At 37.8% G+C, this 19,940-nt stretch overlaps 3 protein-coding genes across 3 annotated transcripts; 2 read left to right on the top strand and 1 right to left on the bottom strand.

Moving 5' to 3' along the window:
* Positions 1-218: 218 nt before the first annotated feature.
* Positions 219-10,960, bottom strand: LOC113678895 (ubiquitin carboxyl-terminal hydrolase 16). The gene is made up of 17 exons (XM_027195813.2): positions 10,786-10,960; positions 10,201-10,289; positions 9,633-9,698; positions 9,237-9,334; positions 8,599-8,699; positions 8,204-8,301; positions 7,935-7,982; positions 7,743-7,835; positions 7,081-7,214; positions 6,326-6,413; positions 6,078-6,168; positions 5,529-5,617; positions 5,007-5,066; positions 4,394-4,555; positions 2,770-4,030; positions 2,201-2,436; positions 219-1,729 (listed from the first exon to the last, which is right to left on the bottom strand). The coding sequence occupies exons 1-17, from the start codon at positions 10,868-10,870 to the stop codon at positions 1,376-1,378; spliced, it is 3,153 nt and encodes a 1,050-aa protein (XP_027051614.2). The 5' UTR covers positions 10,871-10,960; the 3' UTR covers positions 219-1,375.
* Positions 10,961-11,107: 147 nt separating this feature from the next.
* LOC113678892 (uncharacterized) lies at positions 11,108-15,477 on the top strand. The gene is made up of 5 exons (XM_027195811.2): positions 11,108-11,374; positions 12,678-12,969; positions 13,221-13,262; positions 13,487-13,597; positions 14,811-15,477. The coding sequence occupies exons 1-5, from the start codon at positions 11,265-11,267 to the stop codon at positions 14,904-14,906; spliced, it is 651 nt and encodes a 216-aa protein (XP_027051612.2). The 5' UTR covers positions 11,108-11,264; the 3' UTR covers positions 14,907-15,477.
* A 558-nt stretch (positions 15,478-16,035) lies between these two features.
* On the top strand, positions 16,036-19,758 carry LOC113678937 (uncharacterized). Its single transcript, XM_027195857.2, has 3 exons — positions 16,036-16,432; positions 18,048-18,243; positions 18,647-19,758. The coding sequence occupies exons 1-3, from the start codon at positions 16,123-16,125 to the stop codon at positions 18,885-18,887; spliced, it is 747 nt and encodes a 248-aa protein (XP_027051658.2). The 5' UTR covers positions 16,036-16,122; the 3' UTR covers positions 18,888-19,758.
* The last annotated feature ends 182 nt before the right edge of the window (positions 19,759-19,940 follow it).

Below are 19,940 nucleotides of genomic sequence, written 5' to 3'. Positions count from 1 at the left end.
TTTTAAATACAATTTGTTTTTGACCCATTATCTAGCCCATCACTGCGGCATCCTTCCTCGTAAGAGTCAAAATCCCGAGATGATAATACCGTTGGTCGGAAAAAGCTTAGAATGTTTTAGTTTCTAATTCAAACAGAGAACACGTAAAAGTTGTAGGCCTCCACTTGGCTTAAATTTAGTAATACAATACATTAAACTTCTGAAGGACAACGTGCAAAGAGTATCATAACATGTTTTATTTACCATCTGCTCATCCGCAAACAAATGTCTGGTATAGTTTGCACTGCATTTTTTTGACGTTTGTCTCGATCTTTTTTTTCCCTACAAATTGCCTTCAACCCCTATCCAAACCACGAGCTTGGATTACGGGAAAAGCTGGAGGGAAAGTCGGCTTTTTTTAATGAGAAATAAATTTTTTGACTTACTTACTTCTTTATAACTGATGCTAGCTACAGAGTACCGATCAATTTCAATTCTTTAGAATAATGTGAATTACTAAATCTCATATCTTTTTCATATTTAGGTTCCAAGAGCCATTAATTTTTCTACCAAATTTGGAGTATAAGGTCATTCATTCAGTCACAATATATATATCAATAAATTTTCACAGATCACAGGGGTTTCAATAACTTTTTCTCCGTAAGCAGCTGCCGATGACGTAATTGGCGGCTGTATCTAGAGAAGGGGCCGTGAGACGGAACCCAATCACGGGAGCCTGCTCGTACGCTGAATAGAAGGCGGTAAGTGGTCCCAGAGGCGACGGAAGACCGCTGGAAACCGGCTTTTGATCAAAACCTCTGAGATCAGTGTTAGAAAAGGTGTTAAGCATTTAGGAAGCTTTGTGAGATCTTGATCAAGTGTCGTAAACTTGAACAAAACTGAGCAAACAACCCGAGGCTAATGCCAACGAGTGAACAATACATGTTCAACCAAAAAGATCAGATCTGAGAATTCCTTAAACGTTGCCGCGCAATGCATTTACCCGAAAGTAAGCTCAGTTCACAGTCAAGGCGTGAGATTTTTCTGGATAAACCTTTTCTACTGAGATTTTTAAAACCAAATGCTTACGACAACCGATCAAGGCGATGGAACTACCATGTTGAGCACGGCATTCACGGAAAACAGCTTTTAAATATTAGTTAGTGTTTTAATTTTTAAATAGTTTTAGTTAATGTAATTGCTGATGAATTGTTTCGTGCTTAAATAAAGATTATACTATACTACTATACTATGGAAATTTCGCGAGGTAATCGCGAGCTACCAAGTCAAGATTGTATCCACAGGTCAAGAAGGGGCTTGATTGAAAACACACAAAAAAAGGAATCATTTTAACACTTGATTTAAACCCCTGCTAAGTCTAGAAAAATTGAATTGGTCATCCACTGACAAGAGGAAGGCGGCCATAGAACAACATGTACGCTTGACTCTTGAGCACCTTACTCTCCGCTGCGGCACTTACGCTTGAATCACTGACATGAAACCACTGACCACTCAGTGCAGGCTCATGATGAGTACGGGAACTACCATGTTGAGCTTCGGACTTTTGAGTCCACATTTTCTCTATAAAATCCGTTAACTCACTCATTGAAGTAATTTTGTCGTACAGACTTTCCATTGGTGGTTCGCTGACTTTCACGTAGGCTGTGTAATGTCCGCTGTTCATATTACCACTGTGCTGAATTACTCCATACAGCGAGTACAGCACTTTGCCTTCTGAGTCTGCTCGACTCTGAAACAAACAAACAAAAACTGAAACGTAAATTTTCCTGTCGCAATAGTTAAGAACACGGTAGTAAACGAAGGACGCACCGGACTCCGGATTAAGAGTTTCCGATACAAGTCAAGATACTTTTTCTCTCAGTGTATTAAAGTTATTTCGTTTCCGCTGAAAACGATTAGCTGAAGCCAAAGAGGTTTATGTTAAGATAAGTTCTGCTTCACTCCTAAGTTATTTCAACGTAACGACGACTAAATAACGTGCACGAACGATTTTACACGTGATCATATAACTAAGCACACAGAACCTAAAGGGGTCCCCTGAATTCCGAACAAACGATGCCTCCATCCATAAGGAGTTACCGAACAACGACAATGAATCGATACGTGATCGGGTGTTGTGCGGCCAGAGAAGCGTCTTGTGTTGGCGAAGCTTCAACCGCCTCGCGAAATATCGCCTTTATAAATACCTAACCTTGCTTACCCTTCCACTTCTGCTGCAAAACGGCGCCAGGTTCAGTTCCAGTGGAAAGTCCACGTGTTTGGTTAGTTTTTGCAAAGTAAAGCGAGCTTGCTGGAAACGCTTGAGGTGAAGAGTGAGGACTGGCGGAGCAAGAGAAATCAGCATCTGTTTACTAGCCACGGTATACACGGTCTGCTGTTGGGAGTCCTTGTTCTTGTTCTTCGAAGACTTCTGTGCTTTAGCACCTTTTGGTTCGTCTGTAAAGAATAAGAAAGATAAAAAAACGATTAAACCAGTTGTGAGACAGAATCCTTGATTACCACAGGTGATGGAGAAATAATGAGAAACGACTAATCAGCACTTGCAAAGAAGTCTTAACGATTAATTTCGAGTTAAGAGCCCGAGTCAATTTCGAATTAAAGCTTCCAGTATTCATTCATACTCCTGTGCGGAGAAGAGCAAAGTGGAAGAAAGTGTCTTACCCAATTACACAACACAAGAAGGCGGTCGCGACCCGGAGTTCAGCACGCTAGCCACTCAATCACACAGTACCGTTAAAATGTTTTTCAATCAAAAGAACGTCAACTTACCTTCTGACGAAGAGTCCCCACTGACATCATCTTTGTCATTGTCTTTCGTTTTTCTAGATCCCTCCTCCTTATTGTTCCGCTGCGCTCGCTTGGTACATACCTCACAGGCAAATTTATTATTGCCATCTAATAATTCTGAGACGCAAAACTGGCTTAAACACGACAAAACAGAGCATTCGCCCGGGGAGGGTCGATACGCGGGTTGAACAGTAAGAATCCTATCTATCCCGTTATCATTTTCAAATTCTTCTTCAGACTCAGTTTCACTTTCTTCTTCGCTTTTTGCAGATATCTCCGTTGCCCCTTCGTTTTCATCGCCCTTTCCAGAATTCGAACAAAGTCTTTGGTTCTCTGTAATGTTTGTTTCTTGCTCTGTTTGTGCGCAATTATGTTCTACGCCAAGACTAAGAACAATTTTAGTTGATTTTCTATCTACTTCGTCTCCATCTAGTTTCTCTTGTAAATCATGAGCCGTTTCTTTACCCTGTTCCTCACCACTAGATACACAAGAAGGCGAAAAACTCCCCGATGGACTACTATTGACAATATCGTCTTGAAGTTCGCTTGGTTTATCTATATTCAAGTTCACAGCCAAATTTATAATTTCTTTTAAAAATTCTTTTATACTCGATGGGATTTCTTCATATCCCTGTTGATCATGGTCAACTTTCTCAGTCCCTTTTTCTTGGCTGCATCGCAAAGAATCGCAACTTGGCTGTTTCGACGCAGTTACCTGGTTACAGTTCAAAATTTCCATTGACGAACTTTTGTTTTCTTCATTGTCATTAGTGGAACCATTTCCACTCGTTCCGCCATTCAAATGTTCTGTACTTTGTTCAGTTTGCATCGCGCGCTGTTCCTCCGAGTCTTTCACGCCCTCAGCTTGTTCTGAATCAGCACAATCAACTGTGTTTTCTGCCAAATATTCGTCGTCGTTAGAATCTAAAATGCAAGTGTCCACGTCCTTTTCACTGACTTCAGCGGACTTCGAACTGCTATCATTATCTCTAAATTGGATATCATTGTCCGGAATCATTTCACAACCACTGTTAGAATTCCCAAGCACCTCTGTTTCATTCACTTTAATCTCATGATCATTATCACTTCCTTCCAGGTCAGACACGTTCATCTGGTCAAGTTCATGGCCTTCCTCCTCTGACGCCCTCCTGTCTAATTCATCATCATCATCTTGTTTATTGTCGTCGACCTGCTGCGACGCTTTTCCTTTCTTTCCGTGGCCTTTTCCTCCCTTTTTCTTTTTCTACACACACAAGACAAGACAAAATATGTTATATTACAGTTATGCACGACGTTGATTAGTTAAAGGAAATACTTCACGTTTTCGGTGCGTGAAAAAGTTGATCAACACTCTTCAAGTTCGTCATTGTCACCAGTCACGACTTGGTCGCCCGCGTTTTCCCGCGCTTTGGATGGTTTGCTTGTTTTTACGTTAAGTTCTCATTGGCTCTTCAGTGTACTTCCTTTTTTCTGATTGGCCGTTGTGATTACTTTGATTTTGGTTTTACGACACTCGCTCGAAAAGCGTTCGATAACGCAAAGTAAAGAAAGACCACTGCAAGCCTCCCAGGTAACCTGTTGGTCATGGAGTACATTTGTTACTTACCCTTTCGGCTTTTTTGGCTGATTTTAGCTGATGTTTACTGAGACTCTTAGTCTCCTTCTGTTTTTCATCTTCCTTCTCATTTTTCGAGACATTCTTAGGAGTATTTGATGATTTTGGATTTTGTTTACCACCTTTTCCAAAGAACTTGTTGCTGAAGGATTCCTACAAGGATAGAACGGAAAACCCCTTAAAATAATAAAAACAAACTAAAACGAATGACGAGATAAACAGAAGAAAAGTGCCGTTAAAGGGATTTGAGTTAACAAGACCATTACATACCAAATCGACCTCATATATCAACTCTGTGACTTACACGATCTAGTCAGTAATTCTTCCTTTCGGCTGCTGGAGATTTCCTTGTTACTTAGGAGAATTTGGCGAGATATTAACCTTTTAGCTACTAAATTTGCCTATTCTCATCACCCCCATTCTAGACAAGGTCCTGATACTGATAAGAGTTGTTAATTTTTCAAAAATGTTTGTAAGATTTTTTGTAATTGTTATTGACGGACTCAAGACTCGTGTAGCATGCTTCAAAAGAAATTAGTCAATGACTACATCAGAATCAGTCACTGGCAAGTTGTTAAGATCTGCTAAATGGCGGCGCCCTCACCTGCGGCGGTGACGCTAACGGTAAAGACAAATCCAGGAATGTCTCCTCCACTTTGAATTCCTAAAAATTCAATGCGACAGATTTCACGATTTAGTGGGGAACGTATATGGGTTGTAGGTAGGCAGGTCAAAATTGCAGTTAAATTCAGATCAGGTGTGATACACTCCAATGTAAAAATTGATTGAGCCAGACGTTGACGGGCTAGGCTATAGCTTTTCGGGGTTTAACTCAGATTGAGGACTCTTCCAAGGGCCTGCGAACTAGCCTTCTCACCAGGTGCAGATACTTCGCGTCAATATTTCGGACGTAAATATTCAAACCTTTAAGACATGACTGCCAACCCTTTTTCCTTCCTCCCCCAAATCTGATCCCAGAGAGTAACCTGAACTTCTCGATGCACAGAAAAACGACAAAAACTACCTATTATTCAACTAACTATTGAACTTTCTGATCTCACTTTAAAGGCAGAATCTGTTGGAATACGCTTGGCAATCTTAAATTGGAAGAAACCTGGTTACTAACCTGATGACATTGGTGACACGTGACGATGCTAACGAGCCTACCAGCAAACACACTGTCTATGAGCGGTGCTGCAGCGCTCGCTCCGTACTCTATGTAATAACAACAGAATCGGGTGTGAATTGTGGTAAACAGTTGTACCCTAGAGTTATTGTGACAATGGATAGATTTTGAAACTCGCCCATTAATACAAGTTTATGCATAGTTTGAGGTAATTGATACCAAAGGCAATTAGTATCAATTGTTTGAAATAATGTGACAAAAGAGAAACAGACATTTAGTAGCCGCGTGTGACATGTGAAATGCGCCATTTAAGAGTTCTTTGTGACCAAAGAAAAATCTGTCGCTCTTAAAAGTTTGCTTTTTTAGAAGTCAAGCCCGAAAAAATGAAAACTCAAGGATCATTCATTGCAGCCACTTTGTTGCTCAGTATTTTTACCCTGTTCTACAGTAATACCGTGGCATGTTTTGCGGGTTCTCGAGACTTTTTTTGCTAAAATGACATCGTAGTAGAATATTAATAGTATATAATTAAAGTAGAGATATATTCACCTTTGACTTGTACACGTTTGCTGTCGTCCAAGGTCTTCGCATCACCATCAGCTTTAACACCGAACGAGTGCAACACAGCAAGTTTGACTCGCTAAAAACATTGATAAACATAACATAAATATATCAAGATGATGATTTGTTTACTTTCCGCCTTTCTTTGACAGAAAAAGCACACAATTCTCTAATTTCGGTAACGTTATCACTGATGAAATTGCTTCAACCAATTAAAAAAATACATGTAGATTTACCCTGAGTTCTTCATTTCTTACTGAATCCAAAAGGTAACGTAGTAGCTCTTGACTGTCTTGCTGTCGATATCCCTTAAACCGCGTGGCTCTGTTGGGAAAAATTAGAAATAGCTTTCAGTAAATACGATCCTAGTAGCACAATGATATAAAATGAATATGCACTGACTTTTCGGTCATTAGATGGTATAACAGAATAGCAACCGCCTGACTGAGTAGCTGACAGATTGATTAATCAAGACCGACCAGGAGCGGATCTAGGAGTGGGTACATGGGGTGCCCCCCCCTCCCCCCACCCCTGAGATGACCTTGGGCTTTCTAATAGACCTTCACAGTAATACAAGATCTGCTGTTTTGTTTGCTATGTATTGTCAGCAGTTCACATTATCTTCCTGACTCGCCATAAGCCTTCTTCTTCGTTGTTTGCTTTCAAAATCTCTTTACGTCACCCGTCAGTTACGTCATTCCATGGTGGTGCACCCCCTCAGGAAAAAAGTCCAGATTTGTCCCTACTGGCTGACTGACCAACACACAAACAACCTGATATGCTGACTGAGTGACTTGCTGCCTCACTGACTGAATGACTGCCTGCCTGTTTGACTGACTGGCCATCTGAAAACCTGACTTAGATCGAAAAACAGACAGACAGACTGGCTGACTAACAGACAGAGACAGACAGACTGACTGACTGACCAACTGACAGCCTGCCTACCTGCCTGCCTAACTAACTGTTTAACGGAAAAATGACTGGTGTTTACTTCTTGCAAATCTCAGCAAACAGCTGACGTGGTGTTAAGGTTCGATCAGTTGAGGTTCTGAAATCTTGAAGTAATTTCCATAGAGCTTTGGTCACTTCTCCTGGTGCTTCTTCAACTTTCAATTTTAGTTTTGGCTGTGAAGGATAAAAAAAATGTCAGTCTTGAGTAACTGAGTGCAACAAATTAATAGACAGCACAAAGGTGGGTTCTAAGCAGAAATGGATTTACCACCTACAGGAAAACCACTTTTTTAGTTCAGTTACAAACATTGCAGCAAATGTGAATCTGGTGGGGAAAAAAAACTTATAGCATTTTATTTAAACACTCTCTTTAAACACATGAAGGTTATTGAGCTAGGCCTTCCACAAAAAATTACTTGTGAAATGCTTTTCTAGGGGTGTGGCTGGACAGAATTCAACAATTCCTGCCATCTGGTGGTTGCTGTATCACCATTTCCCTCAACAATTGACCTGTACCTGGACTCATTTTTAAATGACAAGGAATGCCTTTGAAACTAGATTTAGAGGCCAATGAGCTTACATACAAGCAACAAACCTCAGTAAATGAAAGCCAAGGTTAGTGCCCAAAGCAGCTGTGTATAGTGAAAAAAAAAGGTTGCAATCCCCAATTCAATCAATTCTAAGCAAATGGAAGTTGCTCACCAAATCTTTCTTGTTTGGGGTAACATGATAGGAGAACCCTTCTTGCAAAGCACATGAAGCTGCTACATAAAGTAGCTCTGTCTGGCATAAATTCTGCAAAAAAGAAAAAAATTAACAGCTACATTAAATGCAGATATTTCATTTAAAAGTGCTTTGTGAACACCATCAAAAAAATACAATAGAGCATAATACCTGCATAACAGAATTAAAGAAACATGTGTTCCCAAGATTTGCCAAACCCTGTATAAAAAAATAAATAAGTAAGCTCCTGATTTAACTGGTGCAATCAACAAGCATGCTCATGGAGCATTGACCACAATTTGTGAAGGTAAACGGAATACAAATGAATGTTCATAGATATCCTTCATTCAATATAAACCCCTTGGCTCTTGTTCACAACTCTCCCATCCTCTTCCCTCCCCCTCCTGATATAAGGAACTTGGCTGCTTAATGCAGTGTACCTTAATTTGACTCTTAAGCTGGTTATTGGCCTTGGATCCATCTTTCTTAGGTTTTTCAGTTGAAACCTTATCTTGACTAGACAAGGAGGCTTCCAATTCTGAAAATCAGACAAAAATAAAGTTACAATAAGTTCATATCCCAAAACAAGTTTAAATTGAAAATTTAATAAACTTTAGCCAGGTTATCCAATTCACCTAATTATAGCAAATATCTTCGCACATTGCTTCTTTTATTCATTGTATTTTTTAAAGATATTAAATTTGCCCTCTCTCGACAGATATAGGTCATCCATGTAATTTGAAAAATTGTATTGTTCTGAAGGATGATGACTATAATGAGGACAAACCTAATTAATTTGATTTGCCTAATTTAATATCATAACTGTTAGAATTACCTGCAGGAGGGGTTAAATTCATAGCCTTCAATAACAATTTGATGCACTTTTGAACAGAAGAGTCAGGTTCAGCTGGGACTTCGTCATCGCAAGCATAACACCTACAAGAAAACAAGAATATTTCACTATGCTCACTTACAACAACTTGACCACACACTAAAAAAACAAAGAGAAGTTGCAGCTATAAGCAGCAGATAAATTAAACCAATTACATTTTACATTGTTATGTTTCCTTAATACTTTTACGTGACAAAGTGTTGCCAAAGGTTTAAGTCCAAAATCTTTGGATTAGTTGTGGTGAGCTGAAGTTACTTGAGGGTGCCATGGCCAAGTTGCATGTGACCAGACATGCTTTTTAGAAAACAAGCTGATTTATGTTCTAATCATGAAGGAACACATGGGTACATGCATTTACTAGAGATGACAAAAAGTATCTAACATGCAATTGAATGTACTAGTCTATAGTGTGCTTAATCTCTCTCAACTCATCTATTCATCCAAGAAAAAAGGGAATTGAGAGTCAAAGGAAAGTGACTGTGCCCATGGGTGTAACATATTTTGACTGATTTATTAATTTTTTTAAATATTTCTTTCCTCTTATATTAAATGAATATTACACTTTGTTACATCATCCTTACCATACAACCCAAGTTTGAAGACTGACTACAATGGTGTGTGAAGGATTTTCTTTATTATGTGATAGAGCATGTTTGTCTTCACTATTCCTATCACATCCCTGTGGATTAAAAAACAGAGCTGAGAAATGGTTTATCACAAACTCTACATAATAGTAATGGCACATTTGAGGGATTTTTGTTAATATGAAAAAGTGATGTTGATATATGATGCCTCTCTGGCCACTTGCTATAGGCTATCAGTGTTCTCAAGTCTAACCCATTGAGTATGAGACTCACCCACACAATTTCAACTTACGCTCTCACACAAAATGTTTTTTGATTCAAACTATTAATTTGAGATAACAAACTGCTGCTTTAATAAAGTACTTTTAAAATAAATTATCTTTCTAGATATACCTGATGGGCACAGAAAAGACAAATACAGACACCAAATCTTTCTGAACCATCCAATTGACCACAACTCTGTGAATAATAAAGCAAAAATCTGAACTTGGATGGAGCCATATATATTCTACAATTAGTATATAATACCAGTTATAATTGTATCATGTGTGATAAAGCTTAAAATTCTCAAGAATAACAACAGTGTTTTTTTTATAATTTCCCAATTATTGATATTATGAAGAAAAATCTACTTAACAATTGTATCAAAATATTTCTTTGCATGCTAATTCATGAGCTACAGTTTCACCATTTGCCCTGATTGAATGTCAAGATTCTGATTATGCTGCCGAATGTCAAGATTCTGATCATACTTTGTATCTTTTGCCTCAAATTTATCATAAAATCTGGGTTTATTTTGGATTGGGATAAACCTTGGAACTTGCTTACTTACACCTCACAACCCACTCAAGAAAACTCAGCAGAACTGGCTCAAATAAGCCGGATTATATATTGAAATAATTTGTTTAACACTTTAAGCTGAATTTTTTTCTTTTGTAAGAATAAAATAAACGTCACTTACTAAACAATGTCCTAGTGAAGTGTGAGGAACTTTGTTCTGCAAACAGTTCAGTTTGACTGACTTTGAAATATGAGGACAAGTTTTATCGTCTACATTTGGCAAGAAAAAAATTAAGAAACACCAGTAAGTAAGCGTTAAAAAAAATATTATTTAGATCTTTTAACGTTCTCGTCCCATCCTCCCCACCCGACGCAGATAGTGGCGTAAAATCGTACATTCTATAGACTGTGTTAGTCCTCATTACGCCGTTATCTAAATTACCGTCCCCACCCCTAAAGTACTTCGAACCCACTTCCTCTGTTATCCTAAGTAACTTTCTTCTGAATTTATAGCGACTTATTCGACATTACGATATTTTTAACTAATTTTTTCTCTTAAAAATTAACGTAATCCATAGGGTTTGTGTTTCGATTAAAATCTACATCGGCCGATAACGTAAACTTTGGACTTTTACCCTAGCCAATAGTAACTTCGTATCTTATTGCTTTTAAGGATGATTGTTACACAACGTGCCGCGGATGACTGTTAAACAACATGCCGCCATCTTATTTTGGGTCTAAATTAAACGTAAGTGCAACTTATTACCGTCATCTTCCTTGCCATTTTGAACCTCATCGGTTCCCTTTTGTTGCTTCTTCTTTTTCAGTGAATTCCGCTTTCCCTTCGCCATCTTCACGATCGTGACCGGAATACGTGCATGGTCTTTTCTCAGTGCTACTCACACCAAGTACGTATCTCTTCCATAAGTATCCGCTGTGGCAAAAAATAGCGTGCTTCGGTATCTGTCGCCCATAGGGCTTGGTGACGAGGATGATTCCCTTGGTGTCATACTCGTCGTGGAGTTTATTGATTCGTTGTTAAAAAAGGCACTTAGTCACTTTGCACTGTTTAAGAAAGGCTTCTTGTTCCAACACGTCTTTTATACGCAACTACTTATTTGTAGTCGGTATTATCAAGAAATTTTCCGTCGCACACAAGCAGACGTATAAATTTACTTTGCTTGCTATGGAGGTCTGGCGCTGACCCGCGGTACAGTCCTTATCCCAGCGGACACGTCTTCAAAAATGCCTCGTGGATTACAGCTCTTACTGCTACTATTAGCCGTGCCATTGCAGTATTTGATATGCCAGTGGACTAGTCCATCTGCAAGCGAAAGGGTTCAGCTAATCAAACAGTAAGTTCATTGGAAAAGAACAGCTAAATCTATCACAACTCGAATGGAGAAATTTGTACATCGATCTTGTACCTTTTGGATACTAGTTTAGGACGGTCAAGTGCAAACATGTTATTTTCAGCCAAAATCTATCTATTTTTTTCTCGTTGCTATTTTGGTAAAATTTCCGCACAGCCCCATACTAAATTATGCATTCAGTTCTTGGATAGAGAAAACAATGACAAAGACAATAAATTTTCATTGGGAAAACAGATTTTTATTTACAATAGTATGGGGCTGTGCGGAAATTTTATCGACGTGTAATCTCAAAATCTCCATTCCTTCTAAAAAGGATGAACAAAGCGAATCAATATAAACTTGAAAGCATCATTTTTGTCTTGCCTCAAAAGATCACACCTCCTAATGTTATCTTCTCCTTTCCCTGCAACCCTGTTAGCTATGTATAGTAATCTGGAACATATGTTAGAGAGTGAAAAATTTTGATTTAGGCAAAGTTAGCTATGACTCTGACTATCACCAACTGTGTCACAGTGATGTTCATGTCAATTACATGTGCTTCTGTGAAGTCAGAAATAAGGATTTATAACCCTTTACACCCTAAAATCAGTATGCATTTTCTCTATATTTGTACTGTTCTTTACATATTCCCCCTGTTACTATCAAGGAAGATATGTTTAACAACCAAGATCTTCTTTAGTTAGTCATCTTTTCCTTTAATCTCACTAGTTTACTGTTTGATTTTGAAGTAAATTGCAAGGTGAAATTAGATGCTAGTCACTCATATGGGTTATGGTTTTTACTTTTAATTAGTTTTTTTTTTATTATTTGAGCAATGAATAGTGCTTTTTTTTTTCGGCTTGGGCTTTATGCATTAATAAATTTGCTTCAACATTCCCCCCTCCCACAACCCCCCCTACAGGCTCTGAACGTTGACTCCACCCAAGTGCTAGATTTTATAGTCAATTTTTTTCTAAAAGGCAAAATAAGCAACTCAGACTTTCTTGAAGACATTTCTTTCTGAGCCATCTACCATTAAAAAAGTGAATTTTTTTACCTTCAAATATCTTGATATTAAAAGATTGATTCCACTGGAAGGACTTGACAACTTTGGTTCAAATTCCCACCTTAATTCAGGCAAGAATCAAATTCCCTAGCCCCAGACAATAAGGATGATAGCGTGTGGGTTTCTTAGTGAGGAGGGGAATGTTGAAGCTCCGAATTGATCAGCGCATTATCTTTCACAAACAGTATTATTAGTAAATAGTTTTCCTAAGGTACTATAAGGTTTGTATTGTGCTTTTAGACTATCAAAGCCTCTGAATCTATTCAGTGGTGGCTATATTCTGGATTGGAATAAATGGCATGACATGGTTGTCAACTGGACTCGATCTATGATTAATTTTTTGCAAGATGAAGATGGTGAATGCCCAGCTGAAGAAGTTTTTAAATTTCAAGAGAAAAATGGACACTTTGGAATGTCAACAGTTCCTCGTACTCCAAGACCAAAGCATGTGAAATTTCATGTGGGCCAAGTTATTAGACATAAACTGTGGAACTACCGTGGAGTCATCATTGGATGGGATGAGAAACTGAAGGTTTATGTAACTGTATATTGGTCAAGTGACATTTAGTAAAGTTTGAGAACTAGGAAAACTCAGACAAGTATAATTCAGCTCTCTCTCTCTGACTGAAGTCTCCCTCCCCTCAGAAGTGCTTTGAGGAGAAATTGATCAATTATTGATGGATTGTGTGATCAGTTCTTTGAAAGAAAATGATTATGACACATCATCCTCTCCCTAACAAGTATAATGGCTTTGTAACAACCACTTACAAATTTCTCTTTCAGGCCTCAGAGGCATGGACACAGCAAAATCACGGAGATAAAAAGGTTTAGAAGAATTAAATTCCATATTTGAAAATAAAGCTTTAGTATTCAAGATGCAGCTTGTTTCAGTGATGAAAAATGTAATTCTGGATGCCTACTTTCATTCTTTTCAACTACATTCAAAGTTTTGAAATTTATTTAAGATTTAGTAAGAATTGAATGTGTTCAAATTATCTGTTAATGAAAACTAAAATGCAGTCATGTTAAGTCTTTTTGTCATTCCTCAGCATTGGCAGGACATGCCTAACTATGCAATTCTTGTGGACATCCGTGATCGTCCCAGTAGTCAAGTTACCTATGTTCCAGAGGAAAATATTGAACTTATTACCAATACCAAGGTATGATAATTAGGGAAAAATATATAGGCATGAGTGAGATATCAGAATAAACTTTAGAAGAGAAATTCCATTTCCAGTAGCAACCATGTCTTACTTTGTTCATCATATAAACACAATAGGCCTTCATTGACCAGAAAAGTCAATTTTATTAATGAATGAACAAGATAGGATCTGCAATCCTTGAAAAAAAGTTGTTGAGTGCTTGGATGATAAGGCTCAAGATAAAAAATGCATTGAATCGTTACAAAAACAAACAATGGGCATAATTCAATTCTCAAAACAAATTCTCAGTTATTGACTATCAAAATTAGCCTGTGTCAAATCTTCTAGTTGTTTAATTTCATTTGCAGCCATGAGAAATGCCATGACCAAAGCATGGTAGCTTTTGGTTTCTCTTTTTGTATTTTGTTTTTTTTCCACTTTGAGGAAAGTTTGAACATCACTGTCTGTAAGTGATACAAAATATTCAGTATTGTTAGTAGCCATAATCCAAGAAAATTTTGACAATCAACCTTGGACTGAGAATAGTGAAGGACCTGCCAGAGTGACACAAAAGGCTAGTGATGTGTCATCAGCTGATTGGCGATATCAAACACATAAAAAATTATTGTATATTACTTTTGTGTTGTTACAGCCTTTCTCAGGGCTGGGATTCCTTGTGAAACATGACAATTTATATAATAAATACATAATTAATCATTATGTATGGATCAATTACCCATTACTTCTGATCAACTGGCACTTTACACAAAGATACAACTTGTCTCCCTTGGACAGGATGCCAGTCCATCGCAAGGTTACCCCCCCCTAATTTAGCAGAGTCTCAAACCTTGACCTCTCTGTGCAGAGTCCAGCTCACTTTCCATCAGGGTACCTCATCTCCCACACATTGATGCCTAAGCCTTGATATCCATATGGCTGGACCTTATTCCAGTTTCATTAGTACAAAGAAACTAAGAGGACAGTTATTTCCCTTCTAAAAGGATGCTTGTCAAGGCTAGGTTTCACTTAAGCATTTGGATACATTTCCTCATAAGTTTGCCACTACCCAGTCACAAATGTGTGTGGAGACATTCTGAGTGAATAGTGTCTTGCCCATGAAAACCACACAATGGGTTCTGCCAGAGCTTGAGTTTGGACTTGTAATGTAGAGTGCAGAGCAATAACTGTTTTTGTCTGTTATTAATGGTTTTCTTGATATGTAAAATTTCAGATTGTTCACTCAACACTAGAGGAATACTTTGGTGAATTTGATGGTGCACGATATTTACCAAGACCCTGGCTCAAAAAAGTTTACCCTCATGGATAAATAATTACCTGTGGGATATGTCTTATCACCAGGCCTCAGTTATTTGAAGCTAAAATAACACTATCCATTGAATAAATCTCTATCTGCTGGATAACGCACTATGTCAAGCTATCACTTATCTGCCAGATAGCGATTTATCCTTTGGATAGTGATAGCATTATACAAATATGCATTAGTGCTTGTTCAAAAAGGTTTAGAAGGAGATGGAAAAATTACCTTGTAGTCTAAAGTTTGTTGAATCCATACGACAAAAACAAGTCAGTTTTGATATGACCATGTGCAGTGAATTTTGCACAATAAATTTCTATTTCCCCCTGTGTTATATTTAATGAAATTGAGTAAGTATGCTGTTTCTAGCTCTTTGTAATTTATTAAGCAGTTCAGTCCTTGACTGCTGTGTTTTAATATTTCAAAGAGAAGAGTTTTCTGTCAGTTGCATTCTTAGTGCAATGAGTTTAGCAGGTTTTGTCATAAGGTTGGGTGAGTCACATAACTAATCATGCCATTATTTGTATTTTGTATATAAAAGAGTAGATATGAGGGTCCAATTAAAAAAATGGAGGGAAAGAAATGGTGTCCTGTTTCTCTAGTCTATTGTAACCTATTGTAGCTTTTTAGCTGTCTACTCAAGGATGACCAGCCAAAATATGTTTTTTTTTTGTGTGGGAGTGCAAGTCAGGGAAACCCACCAATCATTCCCTGTCCTTTTACTCTACCAAGTTTGGTGCTCCCACAAAAGGAAGACACCTGGCTTTAGGTTAGCTCATTCAAAGATGGACTGACCTACTAACTAAGCTGCAAAAGTCTGACTCTAAGTGAAAGTGAAATAGTGACGCATACATCAGGGTACATACTGTATTATATAATAAGCTCAGTTATGCAAACGTTTTGATTGGTTCTCACTTATGATCTATTGGAGGACAGACGTGTAGATGACGTCATCATTAACTTTTGCACCTTGTGTGCCACTTTTTTGTTCCTACCACATTTTGACGTCATCTGTGATCTATTACTGAACAGACGTACGGCAACTTGGAATCAATTTGTTAATTATATACCTACATCAGTTACCAGCCAACTTAATTAGTCCCCAGGCTACCATGATTTAGGATGGACAGACTGGCCTGGGTACAAATCTATCAATCAAATAATTAATTACAGTCACTGGTACTGTTGTAGTTGTTTCCGACTGTTTTGGCGCTTTCCAAAACTGTATATGCGTTATTTTACCTTTGGCTACACTTCGAAGTTCACTATGGCACGGAAACGAGCACTAGCAACCGAGGTCGAGGAAAGCAAGCCGAGTAAAAGACAGAAAACTGCTAGTAAATCAAAGGGAACTGCAGAACATGGAGAGGGTTCATCGAGGAAAAGAAACGTCGATTCGGTCCCAAAACGAGACAAACATGGTAAACTAGTATTCCCTGATTTTCCAGACTTTAAGCCAAACTTGACTCCCAAAGAAGTTCTTCAGGCTGGAAGCTTTGGAGGAACATATTTCCGACCCATTTATTCCAGCGTCACAGGTGAAATATAGTTAAAATGAAGCTTAGGGTTAGATTGAGATTTTTGTGGCTACTGCCACTTTTGGGAGGCGAAGCTTCATATGTTATCGAAATGAGCGAGGGGGTGATGGTAAGTAACAATAGAATAGCGAACTTCACCCGATTTTGATCTGATATCAGTCATCGTTTGTTTCGAAGTTTCTTCGTAAATGGAATTTCAATGAAATTATCTTTAATTAAGACGCAAAATTAAAAGAAGCATAGTTTAATTATCATGGTAATAAAGTTTGCCTACAACACACGCTGTCTTTGTTTGAAAGAGCATGCTCTATCAGAGTACAAAATATAGAGCTAAGCTAAAGCTGTCACGCTATCCGCCAAATTGTACTACTTGTGTGACCAACTCTGACCATTTCCTGGACTCCTCTCTAGTTTTTTTTTTCGTTAATTGAAAGTAAATTTTTGGAACAAGCGAGTTGGTACGTAGCAACAGAAGAACCTAACAAAGGTTTGTAAATATGCCAAGCACCTTAATTTACGTTATTATAAGGTGAGCAGAGACAAAAATCCTCAAAGAGAAAACAAAATGGACAGTCCAAGTTTTGAAGTGTTCCTCTCTCAGTTAGATTGCAAGCTTACATAAGGTAATAAAAATCAAACATAGTTAACACTTGTATGGTGTATATAGTTTTGTGTTCAAAAACAAAACAGAGCAAACAGGAATTATGAAAAATATATAGCCAAACTGGCACAACCATTAAAATTCACACCAATCATGGCATGTCAGAGCAACTGTGATCATACTGAGGTTCATTGTGGTTAGCTCATCATGGCGAAGTGAAGCAAGCCTCAGAAATAACATCGGCCACCCTTCGAGTGAACAACTAAGAGCTTGCACAGATATCCTTGTGGATGCATTGAGTGGAAGGCCACATCAGTCAAAGCGGCCAAATTGTATAGCATTGTCATTCTGAGCAATCTTCGTTCTGTTGTAAGCACTTAGGAAGCATATATTATGTATTATGTTATAGAATGGAGTTAAACCATGCTGGCTTTCAGTTTCCCCTTTCTTCACACCCAACTAGCTCTAAGAAGCTTAAAATAAGTCAATATTTAACAATTATTCACCCAATTGGAGGTGAATAGAGCAGAATATTCAACAACTTTCATTGACTGTGTAACTCTTCCACCAGCAAACATCAACCTCTTTTTCTTTGGTGTCTGCTTATAGGAATAATTCTTGTCGGTGGACAGTTCTACTTAAGGACACTTTTTCAAATTCCCAAGGGTTCAAAGAGAGTTGACTGCATTTTCAATGCTTATTGCTGCAGATTGCCTGTAAAGTAAACAAATTAAGTTGGGTAATTTTGTTTTATAAGCAATAAAGAAAACAAAAGTGATGCTCTATGCAAGAGAGAGCCTTGGAGCATCTGTGAAGTTTGAAATCATTACAATCCCCTCTAAAAAAAAATTCCCAAGTGATTTAGCTTTTGAAAGTAAAGTGGGGATTTTGGGGTGGTGTACCTTAAAACACCCAGTGTTTTGTGGGATTCAGTTCAATCATCAGGATTAAAGAAAAATAATATTTGCTAAAGTATTTCTTACATTTTCATTCTCAAACACTTTATTTATGCAGGTCAGAAATATTCCTCTGATGTTTACAAAGAATTTACTTCTGAATGGTTTGAAGGACTTAACATCAAAAGGCAGGTGACATCATCTGTCTATCGTAATGAAGTCAACACTTACAAGGTGAAATGTGGGGGCAGTTTAGAAATGTGGGAATCATCTGGCTGGATTAACAAACAAGATCCATATGGCTGGTTTCAGTGGTGAGTTTACCTAGGCAAAGTATTATTTGTTACTCAGGTAATAATTGAGATACCTGTGCTCTAATTGGTCCAGGAATTTGTCATATCTTGCCATAATCACCTCTCAAGAGGTAATTTTATTAACAGTATATACTATTTCATAAGAAGATTGAAATATTTATTATTCTTATTACCAAGTTTTCTCCCAACAATGCTTTTGACAATGGCCTGGGTCACTATAGAGTTCTCAGTAACAGAGACATGGAGGGGGAATCTTGAGATCTTGGGATTGATTCCTCATGTTCAATGAATAACAAATGGCAAGAGAAGTGAAGAGTATGCTTGGCAAGTTTTTTCTTCTGTCCTTACCAGAATAAGACCTACTGATAACATGAAAACAATTCTGAATTTGTTTCCCTTTTAGGTATTGTAGATTTTACCTTGGGCGGCGCACAGAAGACGATAGACGACAGGTTGACCGATGGAAAAACTGTACTGGAGATAAGGGTCGTTGGCGAAATAACCTCATTTCCAAATGTGTTCGAAGTGGTTGTGCTTATGATAACTTTGCTGTGTCACCTGTTGTAAGACAAACTCTTCAACACTGGGCCTATAAACTGAACAAGGAAGACTTTGATAAATATGCCAAGAAAGTAAAAATATAAGAACTGCTGTACATTCATTTTCATCTGGTCATGAATCACACAATTGGGCGTCAACTATGTTGGCTTTGTCAATCCTTGTGTGGCACATGAGAGAGAAGTGTATAGTTCTTTTATTGCAGGTTTTCGCAATCAATATAAAATTGGTACAAATTTTGGATTATTGTTTGAGATTGTACATACTGTCCCCAGAAAAAAAAGGAAAGAGTCTCATTTTTATACATTCAGTTATGAGTCACCCCATTAAGTCATTCAAAGTCTGACCACAAACTGTCACCCCTTCCGTTTGTACTTGCTTGATTTCCTGTAACTCTTGTTTGGCTTGCTCTCTGGACAATGATTGTAGAGAATATAGAAAAGGTCTTTAAACAGACTGCATGGTCATGGAAAAGTAACTTTCTTTTCACACTGTTTAGTGTGTGCCCATGTGCACTACAATTTTATTGTAACTTTTACATTTACTTGTAAATAATAAATATCCTATCCTTTCAATCTTAATATTGATTCTCATTGCTGGAAGTGGAGATTATCCAACGCAGTAACCTCAGGACTATTATTGTTTTTATTATTATTATTATTATTATTATTATTATTATTATTGTTATTTTTTCTCCTAACATGCTGTTGATATCTTTCTTTTGAGCTATCAAATGGATCTTAAATCATGTTTACCACAAAGGAGAATGGTAAAATCTACCACTGCTATCAGTCTCTTTCCTTGTAATCCTTCAATAGATTCAACAGAACAGTAGACAAATATATGGAGTTCAAGGCAATTTACAGTGCCAGAATGAGGACAATAAAAATGACTTGACAGATGAGTTATTTCCAAAGTGGAAGGCTGAGAACACCAATAAATTGAAACGTTTTGTAACATCTGTGTTCAATGATTGTCCTATGATTCGAATACCGAGATTATTCTCTTTAGTTATTTTGGAGTCAACATTTCTTACACCTTACATTCACCGCTTTCATGGAAAATCTACCCCTGTGGTTGTGAGCCTTCCTGAGTAGCAGAGAGACCGTGAGTTGCTAAACGTAGTGATTAGACTTCCG

The sequence above is a fragment of the Pocillopora damicornis genome, chromosome 8 (assembly GCF_964200805.1).
Source record: "Pocillopora damicornis chromosome 8, jaPocDami1.2, whole genome shotgun sequence".
NCBI lineage: Eukaryota > Metazoa > Cnidaria > Anthozoa > Scleractinia > Pocilloporidae > Pocillopora > Pocillopora damicornis.
The sequence above is the reverse complement of the archived record's forward strand: the minus strand, read 5'-3'. Positions and strand labels throughout refer to the sequence as shown.

What these genes read in the sequence shown, in the direction of transcription:
- LOC113678895 (XM_027195813.2), bottom strand. Translation starts at nt 10,870, where the DNA reads ATGGCGAAGGGAAAGCGGAATTCACTGAAAAAGAAGAAGCAACAAAAG. An exon ending in CTTCAAACTTGGGTTGTATG is followed by an intron (nt 8,700 to 9,236) that starts GTAAGGATGATG and finishes GTTTTCTTGTAG; the next exon opens with GTGTTATGCTTGCGATGACG. An exon ending in TAAGAAATGAAGAACTCAGG is followed by an intron (nt 6,169 to 6,325) that starts GTAAATCTACAT and finishes CAATGTTTTTAG; the next exon opens with CGAGTCAAACTTGCTGTGTT.
- LOC113678892 (XM_027195811.2), top strand. Translation starts at nt 11,265, where the DNA reads ATGCCTCGTGGATTACAGCTCTTACTGCTACTATTAGCCGTGCCATTG. An exon ending in AGGGTTCAGCTAATCAAACA is followed by an intron (nt 11,375 to 12,677) that starts GTAAGTTCATTG and finishes TTGTGCTTTTAG; the next exon opens with ACTATCAAAGCCTCTGAATC. An exon ending in GATGGGATGAGAAACTGAAG is followed by an intron (nt 12,970 to 13,220) that starts GTTTATGTAACT and finishes TTTCTCTTTCAG; the next exon opens with GCCTCAGAGGCATGGACACA.
- LOC113678937 (XM_027195857.2), top strand. Translation starts at nt 16,123, where the DNA reads ATGCGTTATTTTACCTTTGGCTACACTTCGAAGTTCACTATGGCACGG. An exon ending in CATTTATTCCAGCGTCACAG is followed by an intron (nt 16,433 to 18,047) that starts GTGAAATATAGT and finishes TTATTTATGCAG; the next exon opens with GTCAGAAATATTCCTCTGAT. An exon ending in CCATATGGCTGGTTTCAGTG is followed by an intron (nt 18,244 to 18,646) that starts GTGAGTTTACCT and finishes TTTCCCTTTTAG; the next exon opens with GTATTGTAGATTTTACCTTG.